Consider the following 23,016-nt stretch of genomic DNA (forward strand, 5'->3'; position numbering starts at 1 on the left):
GAGAACAGGTCTTTTCGAGTCTCTGCCCCCCCCTTTCTATCTAAGCCCCACCCTATTGAACAGGGAGTCCCGCAGGGCTCTGCGTTAAGCCCCTCTCTTTTTAATCTCTATGTTCAGCCTCTGGCGGCAGTGGCCAAAGAATGGGGCTTGACATTAGTATCGTACGCTGACGATACACAACTGGCCATTGCTCTCTCAGATGGTCCTTCCAATTTTTCCTCTAATTTCAAAAACGGACTCTCTGCGGTTGCCCAGTGGATGACAACGAACTGTTTACAACTTAATGGCGGAAAAACAGAGGTGCTCCTCCTTGGCAAAAACACCAGCCTTTGGAACGAGCACTGGTGGCCGTCCTCCCTCGGTACCATCCCTCCCCCCAAGACTCTAGTGAAAAACTTAGGTGTCTGGATGGACGACTCACTCAACTTTCGAGCCCACACCAAAAAAGTTGCCGGCACCTGCATTGGCCTACTGAGAAGCCTCAGCTACATACTAGGCTTCTTTGACGCAAAGACCCGCCAACTTATCATCCAAGCCACCATCCTCTCGCGTCTAGACTATGCCAATGTGCTCCTTCTTGGTGCCAACAAATGTGAGTTAGCACGATTCCAACGCGTGCAGAACTCTGCGGCCAGAACTCTGGTCGGCCTTCCCCGCAGATGCTCAGCCAGAGCGACCATCAGAAAACTGCACTGGCTCCCTGTAGACTCCAGAATCAAGTTCAAGACCCTCATCATGACCTTCAAAATCCTCAAACTCAACACCCCCCCTCTGCTCCAACCCCTTCTTACTCCCTACGCGCCGTCACGGAACCTAAGATCGTCCAACCAAAACCTTCTATGCGTCCCACGCATAAAACTCTGTCGCATGGGCGGCCGCTCCTTTAGGTTCCTGGGAGCCAAGATGTGGAATGAACTACCACATCACATTCGCTTGATAGACAACTTATCAGCCTTCCGGAAAGCAGTGAAAACTTTTCTATTCCCTTGCCTGTAATCCTCCCTCTATCCATGGACTCTCCACGCTTAGGATCTGATCCGGGTTCCAGCGCCGGGACGCCTCATTGCCGGGGCAGCTGTAGCGCTTTACCAAAACGAAAAACAAAACAAAGAGTAAGCAGAATTTAGGACAGGAGGGTGTGTGAAGGAGCAATTAAGCAAAAGCAAAACTGGAGTAGAGCAGCCTGTGCAAGAGAAAAGGAACTGCAAGAGGCATAGTTGAGCAGCAAAAGGGTAAAAGTGAAGATCACATTACTTTCACTGGAGGACAGCAAAGAGCGACAGGGTATCAGTAATGGTGCAGCAGACGAGAGAGGCTCCGAAGCTGGGTTACGTTCCAACACAAGCCCATCTCCATCAGGCTGCTGAAGCGTGAGCTCATAAGATTACGATGAAACTTCTGGGTGGAACCTTGGGGCTCACAAGAGCACGTAGCCACCAAGCCTTGGCCTGCTGTTTGCAATAATGAGCTCTCTGGTGGGAAACTCCTAGTGGTGGTTGTCTCCAGGGGCATTCATTAACAACGCTGAAATTAGGCCAGCTGAGGCCGCAGGGGATATAGGAGCACAACAAAAACAAAATAGCACAACAGGCAGGCAGCAAACTCTGACTCACATGGACGAGGTGCCATCTGTTGTTTTCAGGGCCTGTAATTGTTGATTAGCACGGGCTGGCAGCAAATTGTATTTCCTGCTGCTGCGCCCACCGAAACGGCCCCTCGAAACTCCAAGTGTTTGCTCACTGTGTGGCTGTGGACTGCAACAATGGGTACAAGACGTTTTCAACATTGCAGAATTTGCTTCCCATCTACATTATCAATGACCAGTCCAGTGGTCATTGTTGACTCGAGTGTCAGCTTCTTAAAGTGCCCCACCTGCCCTCTAGTTAAGAGAGCCACACCTATGAGGGTAGAATGCCCCATTTGGTCTGGCAGATCTCATGGCTGCACACGTAAAAATGCAGCCAGACTCCAGCTTCCCGGACTCCTCTGTTGATCACCCTGCCACAGCTGTTCTGTGCTCTGCAGCAGCACAGAGGCACAAAACCTCCTGAGCATCAGAGCGGTGTAGTCACTTGGAGCAAACGAAGGTCATCCCAGCGGGCGGATGAGCACCGTTAAAGTTGTCTGTGGCTGACCAGGTTCCCAGGCTTTTTGCTGCTTCACTTGATGCACACTGAAAGGGAGGGGGTGCGGGGAGGGAAACGCTGTGTTTGTGCTCACAGCGTGGGGGGCTCTAAACACGAAGCAGGAGGGGGGAAAGCAATAAAAAAACACGAGCAGTTTAAAAATCAAACAAGTAGATAAAGCGCAGCGCAGCGCTCCTGAAACGAGCAAGGCTCTGAATGAAAATATGTTAGTCTCTTCTTTGCGCACGCGTATAATGTAAGGTAGCACGCGCATGTTAATGCGCACTATTTTAAAAAAAGACAATTACGCTATGTAAGCGTAACAATACTGTAGTTAGGCGATGCTGCTTCCGGAATAACCGGAAGTTACCTATCGGATGAAGAGCCGATAATAAGCCCTCTAACAAAGAAAATGCCAAAGTTAACTAATGGCAAGCTGCGAGAAATTACCAAGCAATAGGCGGAGTTTCACCACGCATATAGATTACTAGATGTCTCGGAGAGACAGCGCATGCACGCTGCCTAGGTGAGACCATAAATGGAGGAATAAGGTGTGGATCCAAAAAGCTAATCTGGACGAAATTCTAAATTCTGTAAATGTTAACTTGTGTAGATAGTTATGGTTTTCCCAAAGACACTAATCGCGGAAACAAAAAAAGTTTAAATAAATAGGAAAAAAGACAAATAGGCAACATAGATTTAATTTGTGTTTTTGCACTAAAACACAATCTGCAAAAATATTGTTTCCTTCGTCTGTCTGGCTCTTCTGGTAATAGATTATATGTATAGTCTTTGTTCGTTGTCCAAAAATGTGCAATACCTAGAACCATCAATCAAATTGCAGCTTAATAAATTAATTTTTCAATATGTTCTGGCCATGCTGCACTCCATAGCGCCATAACATGGGAAAATCTAATGACTAATAAATGGGTATTAAGGAAAGTTGCGCTTTTTTAATTGTACTAAAAAATCTGAGTTTAAGGATTTAGGTTATTTATGCCATTGCAAAGTTTGTATTACCAATTATACCAGGTGTTTTTGGGGGCGTTTCTTCAAAATGTGCGTTTTGTGCACACTGACTTACTACAGGAAGCCAAAGCTCCTGGGTCATCGTAAATAGATAATAACAATGCTTGAGTGAGCTTTTCACATGGGGATCGATAGCAATAGGGACTGGCACGGGTCGGGCTGCTAAAAGCATTGGGGCGATGCTCCTCCACCTCAGTGGAGGAGCCGCCACTGCTGGAAAAAAACAAAAACCTTACTATGTGAAGACAGTAAATAATGTTTGGATAATATAGATTTTTGTGATGATGGTTGCTTACAGTATTTGGGCTTGGATTGAACTGCACCCAGTGAAACATAAAACCTGAGATTTCTGAAATCTGCACTCCCAAGGGAAAGTTCAGGGTAGTGGAGCTTGCATGGATACTACTACCTTTTGTAACCCAGAAACCCTGCAAATGTTCGACTTTGGGTGAAATCACAGAATGTCCTCACATTTTTTGTGAGCAAAGGTTCTGCAGTCTGGTATGAACAACAAAGTTCCTACTACTCAGCATTTTCCCTCTTTACCCAATAAAATTGTTACCTGACATATGTTGGTGGGCCTCTTGCCAGGGACTAGAAAGACCCCCAAAACCCACTGTGGAAACACCCAGATTTTTGTTTCGAATTTACATTGATTCTTGGGATGTGCATAGCTACGTTACTTGGGCTGGGTTTGGCAGACACCTAGGGAACATTCCAACCCTCAGCTTGTCTGAAAACTAAAGAACAGGGTAAACCGATGCTTGTGTGGGCAGTACATTTTCCTATAGTGATTGCGCTGCAAACATCATAACTATGCCTCTCACTTTCCATGGGGGATGGCTGCAGTATTGGCCCTGAAATCGGTGGACTACGAAGGTACCCTACCAAACCTGGACTTTTCTTAAAACTAGAGACCCAGGTGAATCCAGGGTGGAATGGCTTGTGTGGGTCCCAGAAGGTTTTTTTAACCTAAAATGCCATGCAATCATTATACCTATACCTTTAAAAACTAAATTTCTCTTGCTTCCCGGTAGGGTGGCTGTATTATTCAACCTCAGTTTGAGTACCACCCAGTGAAACCTACCAACCTTTCATAGTTTTGAAAACTATCAATCCTTGGGAATCGAGGGCTGTGTGCCTTAATATGAAATTCTTCAATTTTTGCTAACGAGCATGCCCTGCACATGTAAGAGTATTAGTGAATATTATCGATTACTTCATAGGAAACTCCAGAACTTGCTGCCAAACTCGGAAGTTCTAAAACTTTGTATTCTCACTTTGCTGATGAAAATGGTACCCCACATGTCTGGGCAGGCATACGGGGTACCAGAAGGACTGTGGCTAAACTCTGACCACATTAAGACCGTGAAGCACCATTGTGGTCTTCACATGGTCACACATGTGGTCCAATACAGCTATGTGAGATAGGCTAACCCATATAACCAGCCTGATAGTTGATTCTAATTTCCTACAAACATCCCACACTGATCATGTTTCATACAAAAAAGAACCAGACTGCAGAAAAAGCTATTTCCCAGTAGCCCGAGGTGGGGCATGCAAAAGAAAGCCTTTTGGTGCAAGTACCAGAGGATTTTTCTGTCCTGTGTGCGAGGACAAGACATCCACCTACTCTGCAATCCAGTAGTCATGCAGAGGATGTTGTCATGTGCTACACACTTACACGGTTAATGACTGAAAATGTAGGCATAATTTAGATTTTGGCAGAGTGGTACACCTACCAAACCTGATGGATGGCCTGTTCGCCTTATTACAAGTGCATTTTTTCGTAGGACACTTCTAATAGGGTGCAGGGGATATTTATCACGTTTGTAGTACCTATATGCCAAACTGTAAATCAGGCACCAGTGTTGTAGCATATTTTGTACCGGACTTCACCATCTTGTTCAGAGCTAGACTTTGATTGTTCAGCTATATGCTGTAACACTTTATGGTATTATGAGGCCCCACACACTTGCATTCTGTGCAAAGAAAGATATTTCTCTATAGTCAAAACCCTCATTGAGTTAGATAATTTCCCATGTCATTTGCTAGGCTACCCTGACTGTACCCTGAACACATGCATTCCTATGTCCCTCATATTGTACCTGTTTCTGTGTTGCAGATTGATGAGCTTTATGAATCCTACTGTATCCAACGAAGGCTTAGAGATGGTGCCCACAACATGGTAAAAGCCTACACTGCCTCCCCGGGAAGTAAAGAGGCCAGAGAAAGCCAGGTCGAAGCTGGCAAGGGATACAAAGAATACACTGAGGTAAGGCTGCGGAAGTGATGCAGGACATACATCAAAGTAAGGCCATGAAAGTGCTACAACAAGGACCTGAGATGTGGTTGGTCACAGGATATAGTTGGTGCACATAGGTAAGGATTCAAAGGGGTAAAGGTAGTGCACTATGGTAGGTCTGGGAAACCTGATTGGAGAGATTACTCCGATGTAGGCCAAAGATAACATACCAGGAGTGAGTGCATCAAGAATGTGATAGAAGGAGAACAGCAAGATGAGTCTAGGAAAGGAATACAAGCAATACATCAAGAATAAGGCGTACAAAACTTGGATGGCAGGCCTGAGATTACTCTGCATGCTTAAGTGGCTTGTGATTTGCTCTGTAGCATGAGCATCCCTGCTGAGGCACTGGAGGTGTAGACAGTTCAGGAAAGCGCCTCCCTTTTAGGATAAGGTGTTTACTTAGAGACGGTATTTGGGAACTGAGTGAGACTCTCCTCTGTGGACCTCTCAGGCTATGGCACTGACTTCATTTCACCATCCTCACCACCTACTTCACGGCCCCCCATTTTGGAGTATCCGAAGTCCTTTTTAGGTCTCGCCTGTTGATAGCAGCGCATGCGCTGCCCTAGCCATGCGAGTGCCTTTTGCGATCGCTTCTCTGAAAGATTTACATGCACGCGTAGGGATGGACAAAGATGGCTGCTCTCGCTATTCATCCAAACCTAACAACATGCGCGTGCCAGTACGGACAGTGGACAGTCCGATGGCATCTTGTGCCAAGCTTTCCATTGTCATGGCAACTAAGCTGCCGCTTCGCGCATCCAGCTTGCCGGAGTTCGCTGTGCGTGGACCTTAGGGGGCGTTCTCAGTGTGTTTTTTAATTTGTTTGTTTTTGTGCATATACTGCTTCATGTCATGTGAAGGTAGGCATTTAAAACCAAGCTGTGCCATTATTTGTTCACACGCGGTTTACGCTGGTGAGTGCAAGCTCCGATGTCGACTCGTGCTGGGAGCTGGACTTTTGAACTTCTGTCTATCGCAGTGCTGCTAGGCCCACCCTTGGTATGCAGAGCTGCATACGCCACAGCATAGCCCACTCTCAGTATACAAGTGAGCGCAGTGGGTCGCTCTGGTTTGCAGGGTAGTGGCCACAGCACAGTCCTGCTGTTGTATGCTGGTGAGAGCCATGCCGCACTCCTAGTGTGTAGGGCAATGGGCGTCTTGCCCCTGGTGTGCAGGGCTGCGGGCAACCATTTCCCACAACACAGGTCTGCCCTTGTATGCCTGCGAGAGCCACTCCCTACTGCTAGGGCTCAGGGCTGTGGGCAGCCATTTCCCACAGCACAGGCCTGTTGCCCTAATGGTGAGATCTTCTCACTTGGTGGTGGTGAGAGCTGTGCCTCGCACAGGATGGGTGGGGCGGCGGCACGCATTGATCGCTCCTAAAGGCCTCTCACTATGTTCTATGTTCTCGCACCCTTCCAAAGCCCTCCTACTGATAACTGTTTACATGCCGGTGCTCACAACAACACCGATCCGACATTAGACACGGAAAAACAACACAAGAGCAGCAACCCGGGCCAGGGAGCGCCTGTGAGGCTTGAGCCTGTACTGTGCCCTCCTGATTCAAGTCCTGGCAGCAGCAGTAACAAGCATTGAAAATGCAATAGGTCTCGGCATTGATTAATTTAAAGCTATTTGCTTTGCTAATGGTATTGTATAGCAAAGCAAATGGCTTTAACTTAATCAAAGGCGAGACCTATTGCATTTTTAATGCTTGTTTATTGTCCTTCAACTGTAAAACTGCGACCAAAAGGCTCCAGGATGCCATCTTAAATCACAGAACGCATAAAAGGGTGAGTAGGTGTCAGATTAAGGATGGAGCATTAACAGGGGAAGGCTCCACGGTATAGGTCTAGAAACTTTTTACACTATTTATGGTGGGAGAGTGGAAGCACAGATTAAGGGCAATACATTTATGTTATTGAGAAACGTCCTGTGTGAGTGTGACTGTAATTCTTTGCTGGAAAAGACCCTGGCAATGCATTGATTTTATTGGCAGTGTATTATAGTGCTCTGTCCTGTTTAACAGTTTTAGATATGATGGTCTATTAGTTTTCTCGCAAGGTTGGTAACCACCCATCTCTGTTTCCATTCCTGCCACAGAACATGTGTGTCCTGGAGAGCGACCTGGAGAACCTGCTCGGGGAATTTCATGTAAAAATGAAAGGTGAGAAGGAAATCCTATGACAGTTAACTGGTTAACTGTGTATGGTGGACAGCAAAGTACCCGTTTTACATTCTTATTCTATTGAGAGAGGGAGGGTGTGTGTTCGACTCTGCACAATGACGGCCAGGCAACTTGCTCTCCTGCATCTTGAAGATAAATCTCACTTGTCAGCTTCATCCCTTCCCACATTCTCCTTGCTACCTGCTATATTTGAACTTAGAGATAAGAAGTTCTAGCACATCTGCCCAGATATTGGCTGGGTGCTGGTATCAGTGAAGCTTCACAGTAGTCACCTGAGACTAGCAATTGGAGGGGGGGGGGAGGGTTTCCAACAGAACCACAACCTTGTCTTGTCATTCACTTAGACCACTTTAGCGACATGCATCAACATCCCCATCACACCTCTATTGCCTGGTACCTATCCTTCACTGCTATCTGGATCTGTGCTAACACCCACTATAAGCTAATCACATGCTCCCACGGAACTGCCCCCTACAGCGTCAACCACTTGTGCATATTTATGATTTGGTTGATACTTATGGTGCACAAAGCTAGCTACTGAGAACAGAACATTGTACATATAAGATGAATAGTCCCCCAGCACAAAGGCATTGTATGAATATTTCTGGAATATGTGCATTCAGAGTAGACATAGAATGTTGAAGATGCTAGAAGGGTCCGCATGCATGTCTGAGGGTTTCGTCCCTGAAGAGATGTATCGTTGGATGATTGGTATGGATTTTGTACAGTATTGAAGATGGACGTGACCACCTTGAAAATAAACTTTTCAATTTCTCTTGCTTAACCATAACAAAACAAGGGGCATGCACACTGAGGCTTTCAGGGATGGGGTATCTCACCAAAACTCCACGGAGCCTCATTCCTCACTTGGGCCTCACTGTGAAGTTATTGCCATGGATATCAAGTCTGATTCCAGAGTTACCCTAACTGCAGGTCGCTGGATGTAACGTTCCTCTCTTGGACTGGTCTCTTCCTGTAGAGTCACTTCCTTTCACATTTTCCTGTAAGCAGTTTGCTTCCTCTTTCAAGGAAAGGATGCAACAGTACTATTCAGTACCTAGACTTGGGAGCTCAGAAGATATCTCTAGACACGCTGCAGTGGTCTCCTCCTAGGTGTAAAGTATCTTGGCACTAGCATACTGTCTTGGAAGAATCTAGCTATTTCGGCAGATAAAATGCGAATTCCAGAGCCCTGCTCTATTTTTGATCATTTTTGTATCGCAATATTGGTTTCTGTTGACACAGGTTGCCCAGCCACACCTCTTTAAGATAGTTTGGCAGTAAGGAGGGGGTGCTGGGTGCTGGGTGCTAACTGTCAGGGGCTGTAAACAATGAAACAAAAGGAGATGGGTCCTTCCTACTCATCTACTACACAAAGCTGACTGAAACACATCACTGCGTAAGAATGAAACAGTAAGTGGGAAGGAGCTGTCTGAACTTCAAAAGGAACATCTGTCTCTCTTCCTTTATTAACAGAACTCATGTATAACAAGCATTTGCAATGCAATAGGTCTCGGATTTACGCAAGTTTAAGCTATTGGCATTGTAAATGACGATGCCTTTTCTTTATGCTTTAAAAATAAAAGCAAAAATAAGTCATTGTTATTTGCAATGTCAATAGCTCAAACTTGCGTAAATTCGACTTATTGCATTGCAAATGCTTGTTTACTTTACTGATCCGAGATGGATTGGTAAATACATTTTGTGCAAAATCGCTTATTTTATGGCGGAGGGGCCAACAGCAATTTGCTACCCTGCCCTGCAAAAAATAAATAAATAAAGCACAGCATGGGTGGTAAATTCGAGACTTATTGCATTGCAAATGCTTGTTTACTTTACTGATCCGAGATGGATTGGTAAATACATTTTGTGCAAAATCGCTTATTTTATGGCAGAGGGGCCAACAGCAATTTGCTACCCTGCCCTGCAAAAAATAAATAAATAAAGCACAGCATGGGTAGGGAAAGCAAAGAAAATGTCCATTAGAAAATTAAAATTAAGCCAGGAACACAGGGGCAGCAACACGAGAGAGTGTGCACCACGAGGCGGAAGAAGAGCACACAAGAAATACAGAGAGTGGGGGTAAGGGAGGTGTTCTAAGGGCAAAGTACACAAGAGAGCGAGCATCACACAAGAGAGCAAGCAGCCCACACGACAGAGAGCATCATGGAATTCGGGGCGGATATTAGAAGTAGAAAGAATCAAGTGAAAGCGCTTTCCTCCTCTCCTGGTCAATAAAACTGGCACCATTGAGTTGGTTAATAAGCATCTCATATTCCACGGCAAGAAAGGCATAGCTATAGCAGTGCTATGCAAACACGCATTATACCGATCACCCACGTAAAGCTGATGCTAAAATCATCAACTCGCTGTAGCTTCAGGTTGGATGTAACGAGCACAAGCATTTCGAACTGTGCAAGGGTACCCAAAACAGCTCTTAATACAGTGTACCTCTCGTGAACCACATCCTAAAGTATACAACCTTCCCGAACGCTCAGACATGATTAACGTTGTCATAAGGCATGCCCGGCGATAAAGGACCATCTTAGTTTAAGTACTGAGGTTACAAATGAAAGCTGAATCAAACACGTCGACTAAATGAACAAAAACAAAACAGAGCTGCTCCAGCAACAGGAAGGAGGGGGCCAGTCAGGGGAGCTGTTATCAGCGCCGCGCGCCTCTCTGCAGACTCCAACTGCATTCCAGAGAGGCACGCGACGCGATCCGGTCTACAATGCAATGCAGTGCAGACAAGACCTGGCCTCGCGCACAACGTTATCCTATGGGAAAACGCTGCGCGCGGCGAGGTCTTGTCTCCCTTCGGCGTTCTCAGACTGCTGAGACGCCGACTATAGTTCTCTGGCGAGAACGCGCTTTTCAAGCGCGTTATAGCCCGAGCCCTAATAAAAAAATAGCTCATGAATGTTCTAGAGTATTTCCAAATGACATCCCTCTCTGGCATGTCTACACCCAGTGGCGGCTCCTCCCATAAGGCAGAGGAGTATCGCCCCATGCCAGGAAGCAGCAAAAGAAAGGAAAAAATAGAGTGATAAGAACTAAATGTTATTATCATTTTATTTTGCCCTCATGCTACAGCAGTGCGTGAGGGGGCGGGGAGGAGCTGCAGGGGAGCAGTGGTAAAACACTCATGTGCGCAATGACTGTTTGATTAGGCCTCTCGGGACGCCCAAAACGGTCATGCGTACTTTCACCCTTCTCCATGCAGGCTGCATTACAGCCTGCATGGAGAACATGCACACCCCTACTGCCCCTAGCTGTGCGGCGTTTCACGGTGATCAGACCAATCACAAAGCTGCATTGCAGTGTTGTGATTGACTTAAGGTTGGGAGCCTGGTTGCCTGCTTCCTTTTCTGACCTGGAGTCAGACACAGGCGAGCAGTAGAGAAGACGCGGGACCCGGCGGCGGCGGCGGCGGCGGCTGCAAGGTACGTGTTATTATTTTTAGGTCTCGTCTATTATATCCCGCAAGGGATAAATAGACGAGAGTATAGTGGGCAAACCAAGGACTTAAATCATTGCGGATTTCGAACAGTTCATGTGGTGCACTCGTGCGGAAAGCGCGTCCACATCAAAGCCATCAGCCTCCCTCCCACAGGCATCTGTTGCTTCCCCAGTGTGCGCAGTGCGCGCTCGGCCTCACTTCTCCTCCCTCCTAATTACATCCCTGCTTTCACTTTCACTGCCGTGAGGCCGTGAGCTTCACTTCAAAGGGATCCGCTCCCCCGCCCCCTGCTTCACAGTACAAAGGAATGCGCATTTCCCAGCCGCTTTTCATTATTTCTTTTGCGATATTCTTGTTTTTATTGTTCGTGTCTATAGGGGCCCTTCTATGACGATGCCTGCTGCTCGACTCCCACCTACTGACATCATCAATTATGTAGGGACCAACATTTCCACAGCTTTCAGTAACATGAAATGATATTGTTTGCAATGATATCATTCTTTATTCTAGTCTGGTATGGGGTGTCATTCTCTACAGCATTCATCTTTACCACAGGATTTCTAGAACAGTTCCTAATATCGGTGTCATTTTAGTGTTGCACAATATCCTTTTTTCACTCTTGATGTAATGCCATAAATTGCTGCCGCAGCTTTTTCCTTGTCAGTTCCTTTCTTCCCCATTTATTTCTGGCAGATTGCTCATCTTACTTCAACCCTCTGAAACACTTGTCTAAATGTGAACATGATGTGACCAGGAAATACACTATCTACCATTAAGCCCGTTTATGAGCTCAAGCAGAACCACATTAGACTTGAATGGGTTCAAAATTCCTCTAAATCTCACCCTACGATATGGAGTCTTGCCTTTAGTTATTTTTGTGGTAGACTGGAGTGCATGGAGCACTTTTCTCGATTTATATCCAAAAGATTCAAGTCATTTTAGTCCAAGCACAAACTCACATAAAACCTGCAGCACAGTGCGTAAATTCCACATTAATACATTGAGTTGCACTCACTCAGCACCACCACAGCACCACTCAGCATCACCACATCATCACTCAGCGCTACCCCAGCATTACTCAGGCCCACCACATTATCACTCAGCACCACCACAGCATCACTCAGCACCACCACAGCATCACTCAGCACCACCACAGCACCACCACAGCACCACTCAGCACCACCACAGCATCACTCAGCACCACCACAGCACCACTCAGCGCCACCCCAGCATCACTCAGCGCCACCCCAGCATCACTCAGCGCCACCCCAGCATCACTCAGCGCCACCCCAGCATCACTCAGCGCCACCCCAGCATCACTCAGCGCCACCACAGCACCACTCAGCACCACCACAGCACCACAACAGCATCACTCAGTGCCACCCCTGCATCACTCAACACCACCACAGCACCACTAAGCATCACCACATTATCACTTAGCGCTACCTCAGCACCACAACATTATCACTCAGCACCACCACAGCACCACTCAGCACCACCACAGCATCACTCAGCACCACTGCAGCATCACTCAGCACCACCACAGCATCACTCTGGAACACTACAGCATCACTCTGGAACACCACAGCATCACTAGGCACTACCACAGCAATATTACGCGCCACCACAGCATCACTCAGGGCCTCCACAGCATCACTCAGGGCCTCCACAGCATCACTCAGGGCCTCCACAGCATCATTCAGGGCCTCCACAGCATCACTCAGGGCCTCCACAGCATCACTCAGGGCCTCCACAGCATCACTCAGAGCCTCCACAGCATCACTCACGGCCTCCACAGCATCACTCACGGCCTCCACAGCATCACTCACGGCCTCCACAGCATCACTCACAGCCTCCACAGCATCACTCAGGGGCACCACAACATCACTATGCACTACCACAGCATCACTGAACGCAACAGCATCCCTCGTCGCCACCGCAACATCACTCCGCGCCATCACAGCATCAATCTGTGCAACCATTCAACAACAACTGGTTCAAATATGTTCCCTCAATGTTTCAAGCTTTATTACAAATGTCACAAAAAGATGTTAATAGTTCACTTCTGTTCTTGGATTTTCGTCACAATAAAATACAGTGAACATAATCTTCACAAAAGTTATTTACAAAAGTTTAAGCTATTGCCATTATAAATTACAATCACTTTTATTTAAGTATTAATTATTTAAAAAAATTAAAAGCCATTGTTATTTGTAATATCAATACATCTAAGTCACGTAAATACAAAACATGTTGCATTAAAAATGCTATAGGTGTCACATTTGCGAACGTTATAACTATTGGCATTGTAAATGACAAAGCTATTAATTTAGCTAATTTCAAAACCAACACATAAATAAAAAAATTGTCATTTACAAGACCAATAGCTCAAACATTCCTAATGCGAGGCCTATTGCATTGCAAATGCTTGTTTATTATTTTCAATGCAGCCCGCGCCGCCCTCCCCCACGATCCGTGCCGGCCGCCCTTGTCTACTCCCTTGATTGTGTGAGCCAGTCACTCACAGGAATTAAAAATGTTATAGCTATCGTAAAGGAAAATATCAATTCTATTAAGGATGCAGAGGCGAGCATTAGTTGTAACTTTTTTTTTTAGAACAATTTTTTTATTGAGAGATTGCACAGATAAAGCAGCCCCTCACACACCGAGGTCAGCTGCACAATAAAATGGCTCATTTCAAATCGGCAATCTACACAGTCTTTTAAAATCAGATGTTGCAACAAACACACCCCTCCCTCCCCAACCCTCCCCCCGAACACATTCCCAACCCCCCCCCCCCCCCCCGGATCCCGCCCAGCCCGAGTGCACGAAAGCAGGCTCCATATTCTCCAAGTATAACTACAAACTAGTAGCGTGTGTGTACCTCCGCCTCAGTATCTCTTATCACAACTCCTGGTCCATCTCCCTTTCCGCTGGGGGTTCCAACCAAAGACCCCGATATTCCGCCCACCTCTTCCATTATCTTGTAATGCTTTCGCGGACACCCACGGGCCACAAATATCGGCTGTTTCAACCCCATACAGAAGTCACGGCCCTTCTTCCACACCAAAACTGAGGGAGGGCGGGGGTCCTTCCATGCCTGTGCTATGTCCCTTTTGGCGAGGGTAAGACCCAACAGCAGGAGATGTCTCTTATAAATGCTACCCCCCAACCCTTCCAAGACGTGCTGTAGCCCAAGTTGTGGTGTACGAGGGAGTTCCCATCCCAATACCTCATCCAGACAGTTCCACACTCCCGTCCAGAATCTAAGCAGCGCACCACAGCTCCACACCGTATGGAACATCGTCCCCACCTCTACCCCGCACCTGAGACAGTCCGGTGATGCTATGAGGACAGCCTGCCACAGTCTTTCTCTTGTGAAATAGACCCTATGCAGGTATTTAAATTGAATCAGTCGCAGCCGTATTGCTATGGCTGCGCCCCTCGGGGCCTCCAGCGCCTCTCTCCAATCCTCCTCCTCCAGTGCCCCCACATCTCGCTCCCAGGACTCCCGAAGTTTCTGAAGAGGCGGTGAGCAATGTATGACTAATGTGCGGTATATGCGGGATATCTTTTTTTCTCCTATATCTCCCATAAAGACCTTGGCCTCGAGTGGGCTGAACTCCGGCAATGAATTTAGATCCGCGATACTCGGTGAAATGGCATGGCGGAACTGCAGGTACCGAAAAAACTGGGAGTTAGGCATTTCATACTTCCCTCGCAGATCCTGAAAGGATTTGAGCGTCGTACCAGACATCACATCTCCTAGGGACGAGATGCCTATAGCATCCCAAACTCCAAACCCTTGGAGGGACGCAAGAGCTGGTAAACGACCATTGCTCCCCAGTGGGGTCTCTCGCGTCAGTCTGTCCCACCAATCCATACGACGCAGAGCCTGCCTCCAGACCTGAAACACAACCTGAGTGGCCGGCGGCAGACCTCTCCGCAGCCGTGCCGCATAGAGGATTGTGTGCAGCGTGTTGGAGCCCATGAGATGTCTCTCCAGGGCGTATGCCGGATCTCTCCTATCCCTATACCACCATTCATTGAGGACTAACAGATGGAAGGTCAGATAATAAGACAATAAATCAGAAGTCGCCAATCCCCCATCGTAGGTTGACAAAAAGCAGGTGCGCAGCTCTACCCGCACCATCCCCCCGGCCCACAAATACCTAGCGTAGAATCCACTTGGCGGAACCACTGAGGCATAACCGGGTATGGATGGTTTTGCAGTTGATAAAGAAGGCGGGGGAGAGCCACCATTTTGAAGATGGCTGACCGGCCGTATATGGTGAGGGGCATCCGGGACCATGTCTTCATCTCCGAGCGGACCCTATCCCAAACCGGCAGCATGTTACGCTCCCAGGACAACTCAGGACTCGCGGAGATAAACACCCCTAGGTTCTTGATTCCTTCCTCGGCCATCTGCAGCGTGGATGCCCAATCCCCGACCCCTGGACCATCCCCCAGGACCCACAAAGTCGACTTACGCGGATTTAAATATAGACCCGATGGGGAGGAGGAGCTTCGCGCGCAACCGAGATGGTCACGTGAGCACAGGGCTCCCGGACCTTCGCCACCTCCGGCATTTATCCTGACTATAATCCTGGATATGACTACGGACCATCGCAGATGAAACCCAGCTGATATGATAGTTGCTTTCAAAATTTGATTTGGTCCAAGAGAACCGATTTTATGGTGATCTGAACTTTCCTGGCCTGCTCCACGGATCTGCCCCGGGCTCGAGTTGATGAACTGCCTGGACGGTAATTGAACAACAGCGGCCTCCCTGATCCCACTTTCGATCCTGGACTTGGCTTTCGGTTTCGCTTTTGGCCTGGACCCTTCTACGCAGCGGATTTGGCCCCGCCGCCCACGGACTGCTTCACTTCACGGTCCCACTCTAGGGCCGGGACTGTATATCACCGTTCGGTGTGTGACTTGGAACACGCTGTCCTCTGGTTGAGCATCTGTGGGTGATTTTGACGTAGCCATTTTCACCAGATCCCGGGGTCCCCTCGGGGGCGCAGTTTCCAAAATGGCCGGCAAGCCCAAGGTTGAAAAGCGGAAGACCAAGGCTGTTCACCGTGGGGGCTCCATACAATCTAATGTCATGGACGGATAGACTCATCCCAAGGGGTCCCCCGGTGGAACGGGCAAGCCCCCAGCGGACAAGGGAGATGACCCTACGGCGGACGAAGACCCGACTCTGCACGATATCATGGGCGCCATTGCGAGTATGCAGGCCTCAATCGGTGTGCAGTATGAAACCCTGGCGCAAAAACTGGATACAGTGGCGATCGATGTCACCTTGATCAGGGCGGATTTGGCTAAAACTAACGAAAAGGTTAAATCCCTGGACTTGAAGACTTCTAGCCTCACGACGGATGTCTCCGATCTACAAACGGAGGTCCGCGATCTACGGTCCTCTAATGACTCCTTCTCCCGTGGTTTGGAAGATTTTGAAAGTCGTTCTAGGCGGAACAACGTCCGTATTGTGGGTGTCCCTGAGAATTCAGACAACTTAAATGTTGACCTCATCGTGGAAGACCTCATCGTCAACCATCTTGCACCCAAAGGCCTGAGTAAATTCTTTGCGGTGGAGCGGGCTCACCGAGTGCCGGGTGGTAAACCTAAGCTGGGTGCTACCCCGCGGCCCATCATCGCCAGGATATTTCATTTCCGTGATCGGGATGCTATCCTGCAGGCATCTCGTTTGGGTGGCCCCACGAAATTTGAGAACACGACGGTGAGTTTCTATCCCGACTTCACTCAGTTGGTGCAGAAGCAAAGAATGGGATTTCAGGGAGTGAAGAGACGATTGAGAGACAGGGACATGAAATACGCAATGCTATTTCCAGCCCGACTACGTGTGGAACATGGAGATCGGACGTTCTTCTTCGATCGCCCTGAGGCTGCAAGTGACTGGCTGGATACACTGCCCAGGCAGCGGGAACACCCTGAACACTCTGGTGGAGCTGAGGGTGGACTGATGGACCAGGAATAGTAATGTGACTTGGTTCGCTGGACTGCGCATAGATCTTTCGGCATGGTTTGCGGATCCTTTAACTTGTTTTAATTGAGGTGGTCCTCCAGGGGTGGCGGGCGGAGTGAGTCTCTTCCTCCTCTGGGGTTTCTTTTCGTAGATTAGTTATTTGCTAGGGCGACAGGCACACTGCAAGTTGGGGGGCCTTTGAGTCTAACGCAGGGGTGCAGGGTGGGGGGTTTTGTTTCCTGGGTAGGTTTGGGGGATGGGGGGAAGTTGTTATTGTTTGGTTTCCTTCAAGGCACTATATTGATGGACATTTGGACTTGGCTGTCGCGACTAATGTGGGGTGGATGCTGCGACTACGTTTGGGATGGGGGTAGGGGGCTAAAATTGCTGTGTTGGAATGTTAACGGGTTGGGGGACAGGATAAAACGTGGCGTGGTGTCACAACTCTTGAGACGTCTTTCCCCTGATGTTGTGCTGTTGCAAGAAACACATCTGAAGGGCAATACATGCCAGGCTATGAACCGTAGGGGCTACCGTCTCCTGGCACACTCCGGCTTCAACACTGGCTCTAGGGGGATGGGTAACTTGGTCAGAGTCTCCCTCCCCCTTGAGATCGATGCTGTCATCCTTGACGACAGGGGGCGATATGCTGCCATTACTGGACGGTGGGAGAGGAAGGTCGTCACTTTGCTCTCCGTTTATGTCCCACCTGGCCTTCACACTACGACCTTTGCTGACCTGGGGAGGGTGATACTGGGGCTCCCGGAGGGCATCCTTGTGGTGGGTGGCGATTTTAACTCTGTGGTCTCCAGACATGTCGATCGCTACCCGCCCTGGGATGTTGGGAGGTCCCAGTCCTGGCTGGGTGGCTTCCTTGACACTCTGGGACTAATAGATTGCTGGAGGCTGCTACACCCTGGACAATTACAATACACCTTCCACTCTGGTGCACACGGTAGTCTTTCGAGACTTGATTATATCCTGATGCCCGCAACACAGGCCACACTTGTTAAGGAGATCAGACATTTGGCTAGGGGTATTTCAGATCACTCCCCCTTATGGCTCGTCATGGAAGCAGGACCAGGAACTGAGGGCCGGGTAGCCCTGATCAACCCTTGGTATCTCCGTGACCCTAAGATCCGTACGGAACTGATCAAATCACTCGACCATGTTGGCACTGTACCTTGAGTCAAACCAGCTGTTGCATGACTCTCAGTCCGGCTTTAGAATCGGCTACAGTACGGAGACAGCGCTGCTTGAAGTCTCAGATACCATCAGGGAATCAGTGGATAGGGGCGAGGAGGCCATGTTGGTCCTCCTCGACCTATCCGCTGCTTTCGACACTGTTTCCCATAAAAAACGTATCATCCGTTTACAACAGCTTGGGGTCGGTGGGACAGTTCTGGCTTGGATCACTTCTTTTCTGTCTAGCCGTTCTCAAAGGGTTACGTTGCACCCTTTTGAATCCGAGGACAAACCCCTCCTGTGCGGAGTGCCCCAGGGCTCTGCTTTAAGCCCTCTATTATTTAATGCCTATGTGGCTCCATTGGCCAAGGTAGTTGAGTCTTGGGGTGTCAGGGTGGTCTCCTATGCTGATGATACTCAGCTTATCTTTTCCTTTCGAGACCACTCTGACTCCCTCTTTTCCAACTTTAGAAACTGCCTTGGCAACATCTGCACATGGATGTCAGCCAACCATCTTGCCCTCAACACCAACAAAACGGAGGTCCTTTTTTTCAGCAAAAAATCCCCCCCCCCCTGCAAACCTTTGGTGGCCTACCATCTTGAATCCCCCACCCACCCCTGCTCAAGCAGCTCGTAATCTAGGCTTCACTTTTGACAATTCCCTGTCTGGAAGTGCCCAAGTCAACAAAGTGGTAGGGGCCTGTTTCTCCAAATTACGTATGATCAGGAAAATCTTCCCCTTCCTCCCCCAATCTTCACGCAAAACTGTGGTCCAGGCACTTATTACCACCCACCTAGACTATGCTAATAGTCTATATGCAGGTGCCCCCCTTTACCTGATCGATCGTCTGCAAATAGTTCAAAACTCGGCAGCCCGGCTCATTGGTAATATCCCCGCACGTACTTCAGTCAGAGCCTACCGAGAAGAGCTTCACTGGCTCCCTATTTCACGACGTATCGATTTTAAAATTCTGATCCTGGCATTTCGTGCTATTCATGGAATTGGCCCGTCCTATCTGAGAAAACGTCTCAAAATCTCTGCTTCAGTCAGGCATCTAAGATCTAACAGCCTTCGTTTACTGATGGTACCTAGATTCAGGCTTTCTCGGAGTGGCGGCAGATCTTTCACCGTCACTGCCGCCAAGCTCTGGAATAGCCTCCCACTTGATCTCAGGTTTTGCGAATCTGAGCCTGCCTTTCGTCGCAATCTCAAGACCTGGTTGTTCACTAAGTGTTAGGGTTTGGTATTATCAGACGATTGTACTCTCTTAGTCCCTTTGTGGGATATGTGTCTGGTTTATTCTTTAAGGGGATAATCATGTAATCTAGCGCCGGGACACCTCCGCCGGAGGTAGCTGTGCGCTCTACAAGCTTCAAATAAATAAATAAATAAATTATTTTGTGGAGAATGTGGGGTCTGTGTCATCGTCTGTCTCGCTATGGGAAGCCTATAAGGCGGTCATCCGCGGACACGCCTTATCGTTAATTAATAACGCTAAGAAACGTAAGTGCGAGGCAGTGGTCCGACTTGAAACTGAGATATCAGACATAGAAAGAGAGCTGGAATCTGATGTTACCCAGGACAGGTTGCACCTTCTTAGCCTCAAACAAACTGACTATAGAGCGTTGGTCACTGATGCCGCCAAGGTGATGAGTAGAGAGCAGCAGGGCCGTTTGTATGATGTGGGTGATAAGGCCGGAAAGTTGATAGCCTGGTTGGACAAGAAGGAGAGGGCTAGTCGTGTGGGTCCTTTGATTGAGAGGGCGGATGGAGTGAGAGTGACTGACCCGGTCGAGATTGTGGAGTGTTTTTCTGAGTATTTTCAAACCGTATACTCCCCTGTATCGGACAGACTGGAACAGGATTCGCATCTGCTTCTGAGAGACATTGCTTTGCCCTGCTTGTCGGATCTGGATAGGGAACTGATGGACGCGACACTCTCGGTTGAGGAGGTCGCGACCGCAATCCGCTCTGTGAGATCGGGTAAGGCCACGGGTCCAAATGGACTTCCCATCGAACTCTATAAGCTGCGCCCAGACAAAATAGCACCGCATCTTCGCTCGATGTTTTTAGAATCGCTAGACGCGGGTACCCTCCCATCCGATCAAAGGCTCGCGTCTATCGTCGTGATTCACAAGGAAGGGAATTGCTGCGCGTCTTACAGGCCCATCTCGCTCTTAAACGCTGAGCCTAAGATCCTCGCAAAAGTGCTCGCGAACCGTTTAATCTCTGTTGTCTGCGACCTGATCCATCCGGATCAGTCCGGGTTTATTCCGCACCGAAACACGGCGCTGAACCTCCGGCGTCTACATGGCGCCCTTGCGAGAGCGTCCTCGCTGAGCGAATCGGCCATTTTGGCTTCTTTGGACGCCACGATGGCGTTTGATACGCTGGAATGGCCATATCTCTGGGCTGTCCTCTCCAAGTTTGGTTTTGGCCCTGTCTTCATCAGTTGGGTGAAACTACTATATCAAGACCCCTTGGCCCAGGTGGTTGTCAACGGTCGTGTTTCTGGCTCATTTCCTCTCGGGAGGGGTACTCGCCAGGGGTGCCCATTGTCTCCGCTCCTTTTTGCTCTTGCTTTGGAACCTTTGGCGGCTTGGCTGCGCTGGGAGCCGTCAATGAAGGGTATACGCTGGACCCCTGATTTCGAGGACCGGATATCGCTTTACGCTGACGACATCCTGTTATACCTCATGTCGCCTCGGAAGTCGCTAGTGGTGCTGTTCGATGTTTTGACCTCCTTCGGTAAAAATTCTGGCCTTGTGATCAATTGGTCCAAGTCCTGCGTGTACGTTCTCTCGGGAGACTCTCCTCTCTTGCCGCGTGGGTGCCCAATACAGGTGGCCCACGCGGGTTTCAAATACTTGGGGGTGTTTATCAACCTTAGATCCTTTGGTTCGCTATGAACGTAACCTGCTGCCCCCGCTTCAGCGCTTACGATCCGATGTTGTGGCATGGCGTAGACTTCCGTTGTCCCCGCTCGGACGTGCGGCTCTATTTAAGATGATGTCACTGCCCCGATTTTTATATGCCCTACAGAATACTTGCGATACCATCCCTGCCAGCTATTTTCGGGATATTGAAAGCTTGCAGCGACAACTGATATGGGGTGGACGGTCCCGCATAGCACTTGCCAAGTTGACACTTCCTTGGTATGACGGTGGAATTGCTCTCCCGGATATTAAGCGCTACTACTGGGCCTTCCAACTGGGGGCGATTAATCACGGCACGTATGATCCTGCGTCGAACCCCGCGTTCGAAATGGATAAATGATTGCTGCCTGGTGGTGACTACAACAGGGCGCTTTATACGAAATCCGCAGGGAGGCTGCTCACTGGCCCCACCAAGATAGCGGGGCAAGTATGGCATCGTGCGAATGATGCCATGGGATGGAAGAATAGACTCACAGGCGCTACTCCGCTTTATGCTTCCGAGAGGCTGGGCTCCCTATGGAAGACGAAAGGCTTTGATAGATGGGACGTGATTGGTATATGCAGGGTGAATGAAGTGTGGACTAAGGGTAGAGTCAAAACCTTCGACGAGTTGAGATTGGAGTATGACCTGAGTGACAGGGAGTTTTTTAGATACGCTCAGATCCGACATGCGCTGATGGCGGTTTTCCCTCCGGGTACTGTGGTTCCGGAGGCGTCACCGCTTGAAGATCGGGTGCTGGATGGGCACGTTCGCGACAGTACGATTTCACTTATCTACAAAAAGCTGATAAACGATAGGACCGACCTTTTGCAGCGACTTAGGGAAGCCTGGACTGGCGATGGTTTGGAGTTAGATGACGAGGACTGGCAGCTGGCCATATCCTCGCCGAAAGAGGTTGCAATTCCGGCCCGCCTTAGGTTTGTGCAGCTTAAGATTCTCCACAGGATCTGTTTTACCGGTCCGCGCTTGGTCCGTATGGGTTATGCCTCGGATGGGCTGTGCAGGCGTGGTTGTGGCCTTCCGGGCACTTTTCTTCACATATCCTTGGCAATATGATCGCTAAGAGGGATATCGCCCAGTTGTGGGGCTCCCAGAGACCACCCACAGTTCTGGCATGGAAGGAGAATATGGACTGGTGTATGTTCAGGGAGAAGACGGTGTATGTGGCCCGTGGCAGGCCCCGCAAGTGGGGTAAGATTTGGGATCAGTGGAACTCCTACCGGGGAGATATATGTACACCTCCCTTCACACAACTGGTGGCGGATCCTCCCTCCCCCTGACCCGACATTCCTGCTATCATGTTGCTCTGATTGTCTCCGGACTCGCTGTCTCCCTCAATCCTCCCATCCTGCAATGTCAATGATTGTATTATGTTCTTATGCTTTCCTCCCCACAGGCCGCTTCGCCATTCGATTGATTGCACTGCCTTGATTATTTTTTGTTGTTTATGTTGTTAAAAGTTTCAATAAAAAGAAATACAAAAAAAAATATATATAGACCCGATGTTTCACCAAAGATCTGCATGATTTCTAATAGGCGCGGTCCCGATCTGTCCAGCCGTGTAAGAAAAAACAAGACATCATCGGCATATAGGGCGATTTTGTCCGTCAGGCCCCGACCCCAATTGAAGCCGTGGAGCTGTGCATCAATTCGCATCCAGGCCGCCAGCAGCTCCATTGCCAGGGCAAATAGGTATGGGTAGAGGGGGCACCACGCGCAATGGAAAACTTAGTGGATATCGCCCCCACTACTCTAACCGACGCCGTCAGATAGTTTTAACT

The 23,016-nt window shown here is 48.7% G+C and overlaps 1 protein-coding gene across 3 annotated transcripts in view; it reads left to right on the forward strand.

Moving 5' to 3' along the window:
- Positions 1-23,016, forward strand: part of RIPOR1 (RHO family interacting cell polarization regulator 1) — a 1,634,668-nt gene that overhangs the window by 796,634 nt on the left and 815,018 nt on the right. For all 3 annotated transcript variants that reach the window (XM_078671049.1, XM_078671050.1, XM_078671048.1), the window contains exons 7-8: positions 5,281-5,430; positions 7,570-7,633. In XM_078671049.1, the coding sequence (XP_078527175.1) occupies positions 5,281-5,430; positions 7,570-7,633 (214 nt within the window). The remainder of the gene's footprint in view (positions 1-5,280; positions 5,431-7,569; positions 7,634-23,016) is intronic.

Source organism: Lissotriton helveticus, chromosome 12, assembly GCF_964261635.1.
Source record: "Lissotriton helveticus chromosome 12, aLisHel1.1, whole genome shotgun sequence".
In the NCBI taxonomy this organism is placed as follows: domain Eukaryota; kingdom Metazoa; phylum Chordata; class Amphibia; order Caudata; family Salamandridae; genus Lissotriton; species Lissotriton helveticus.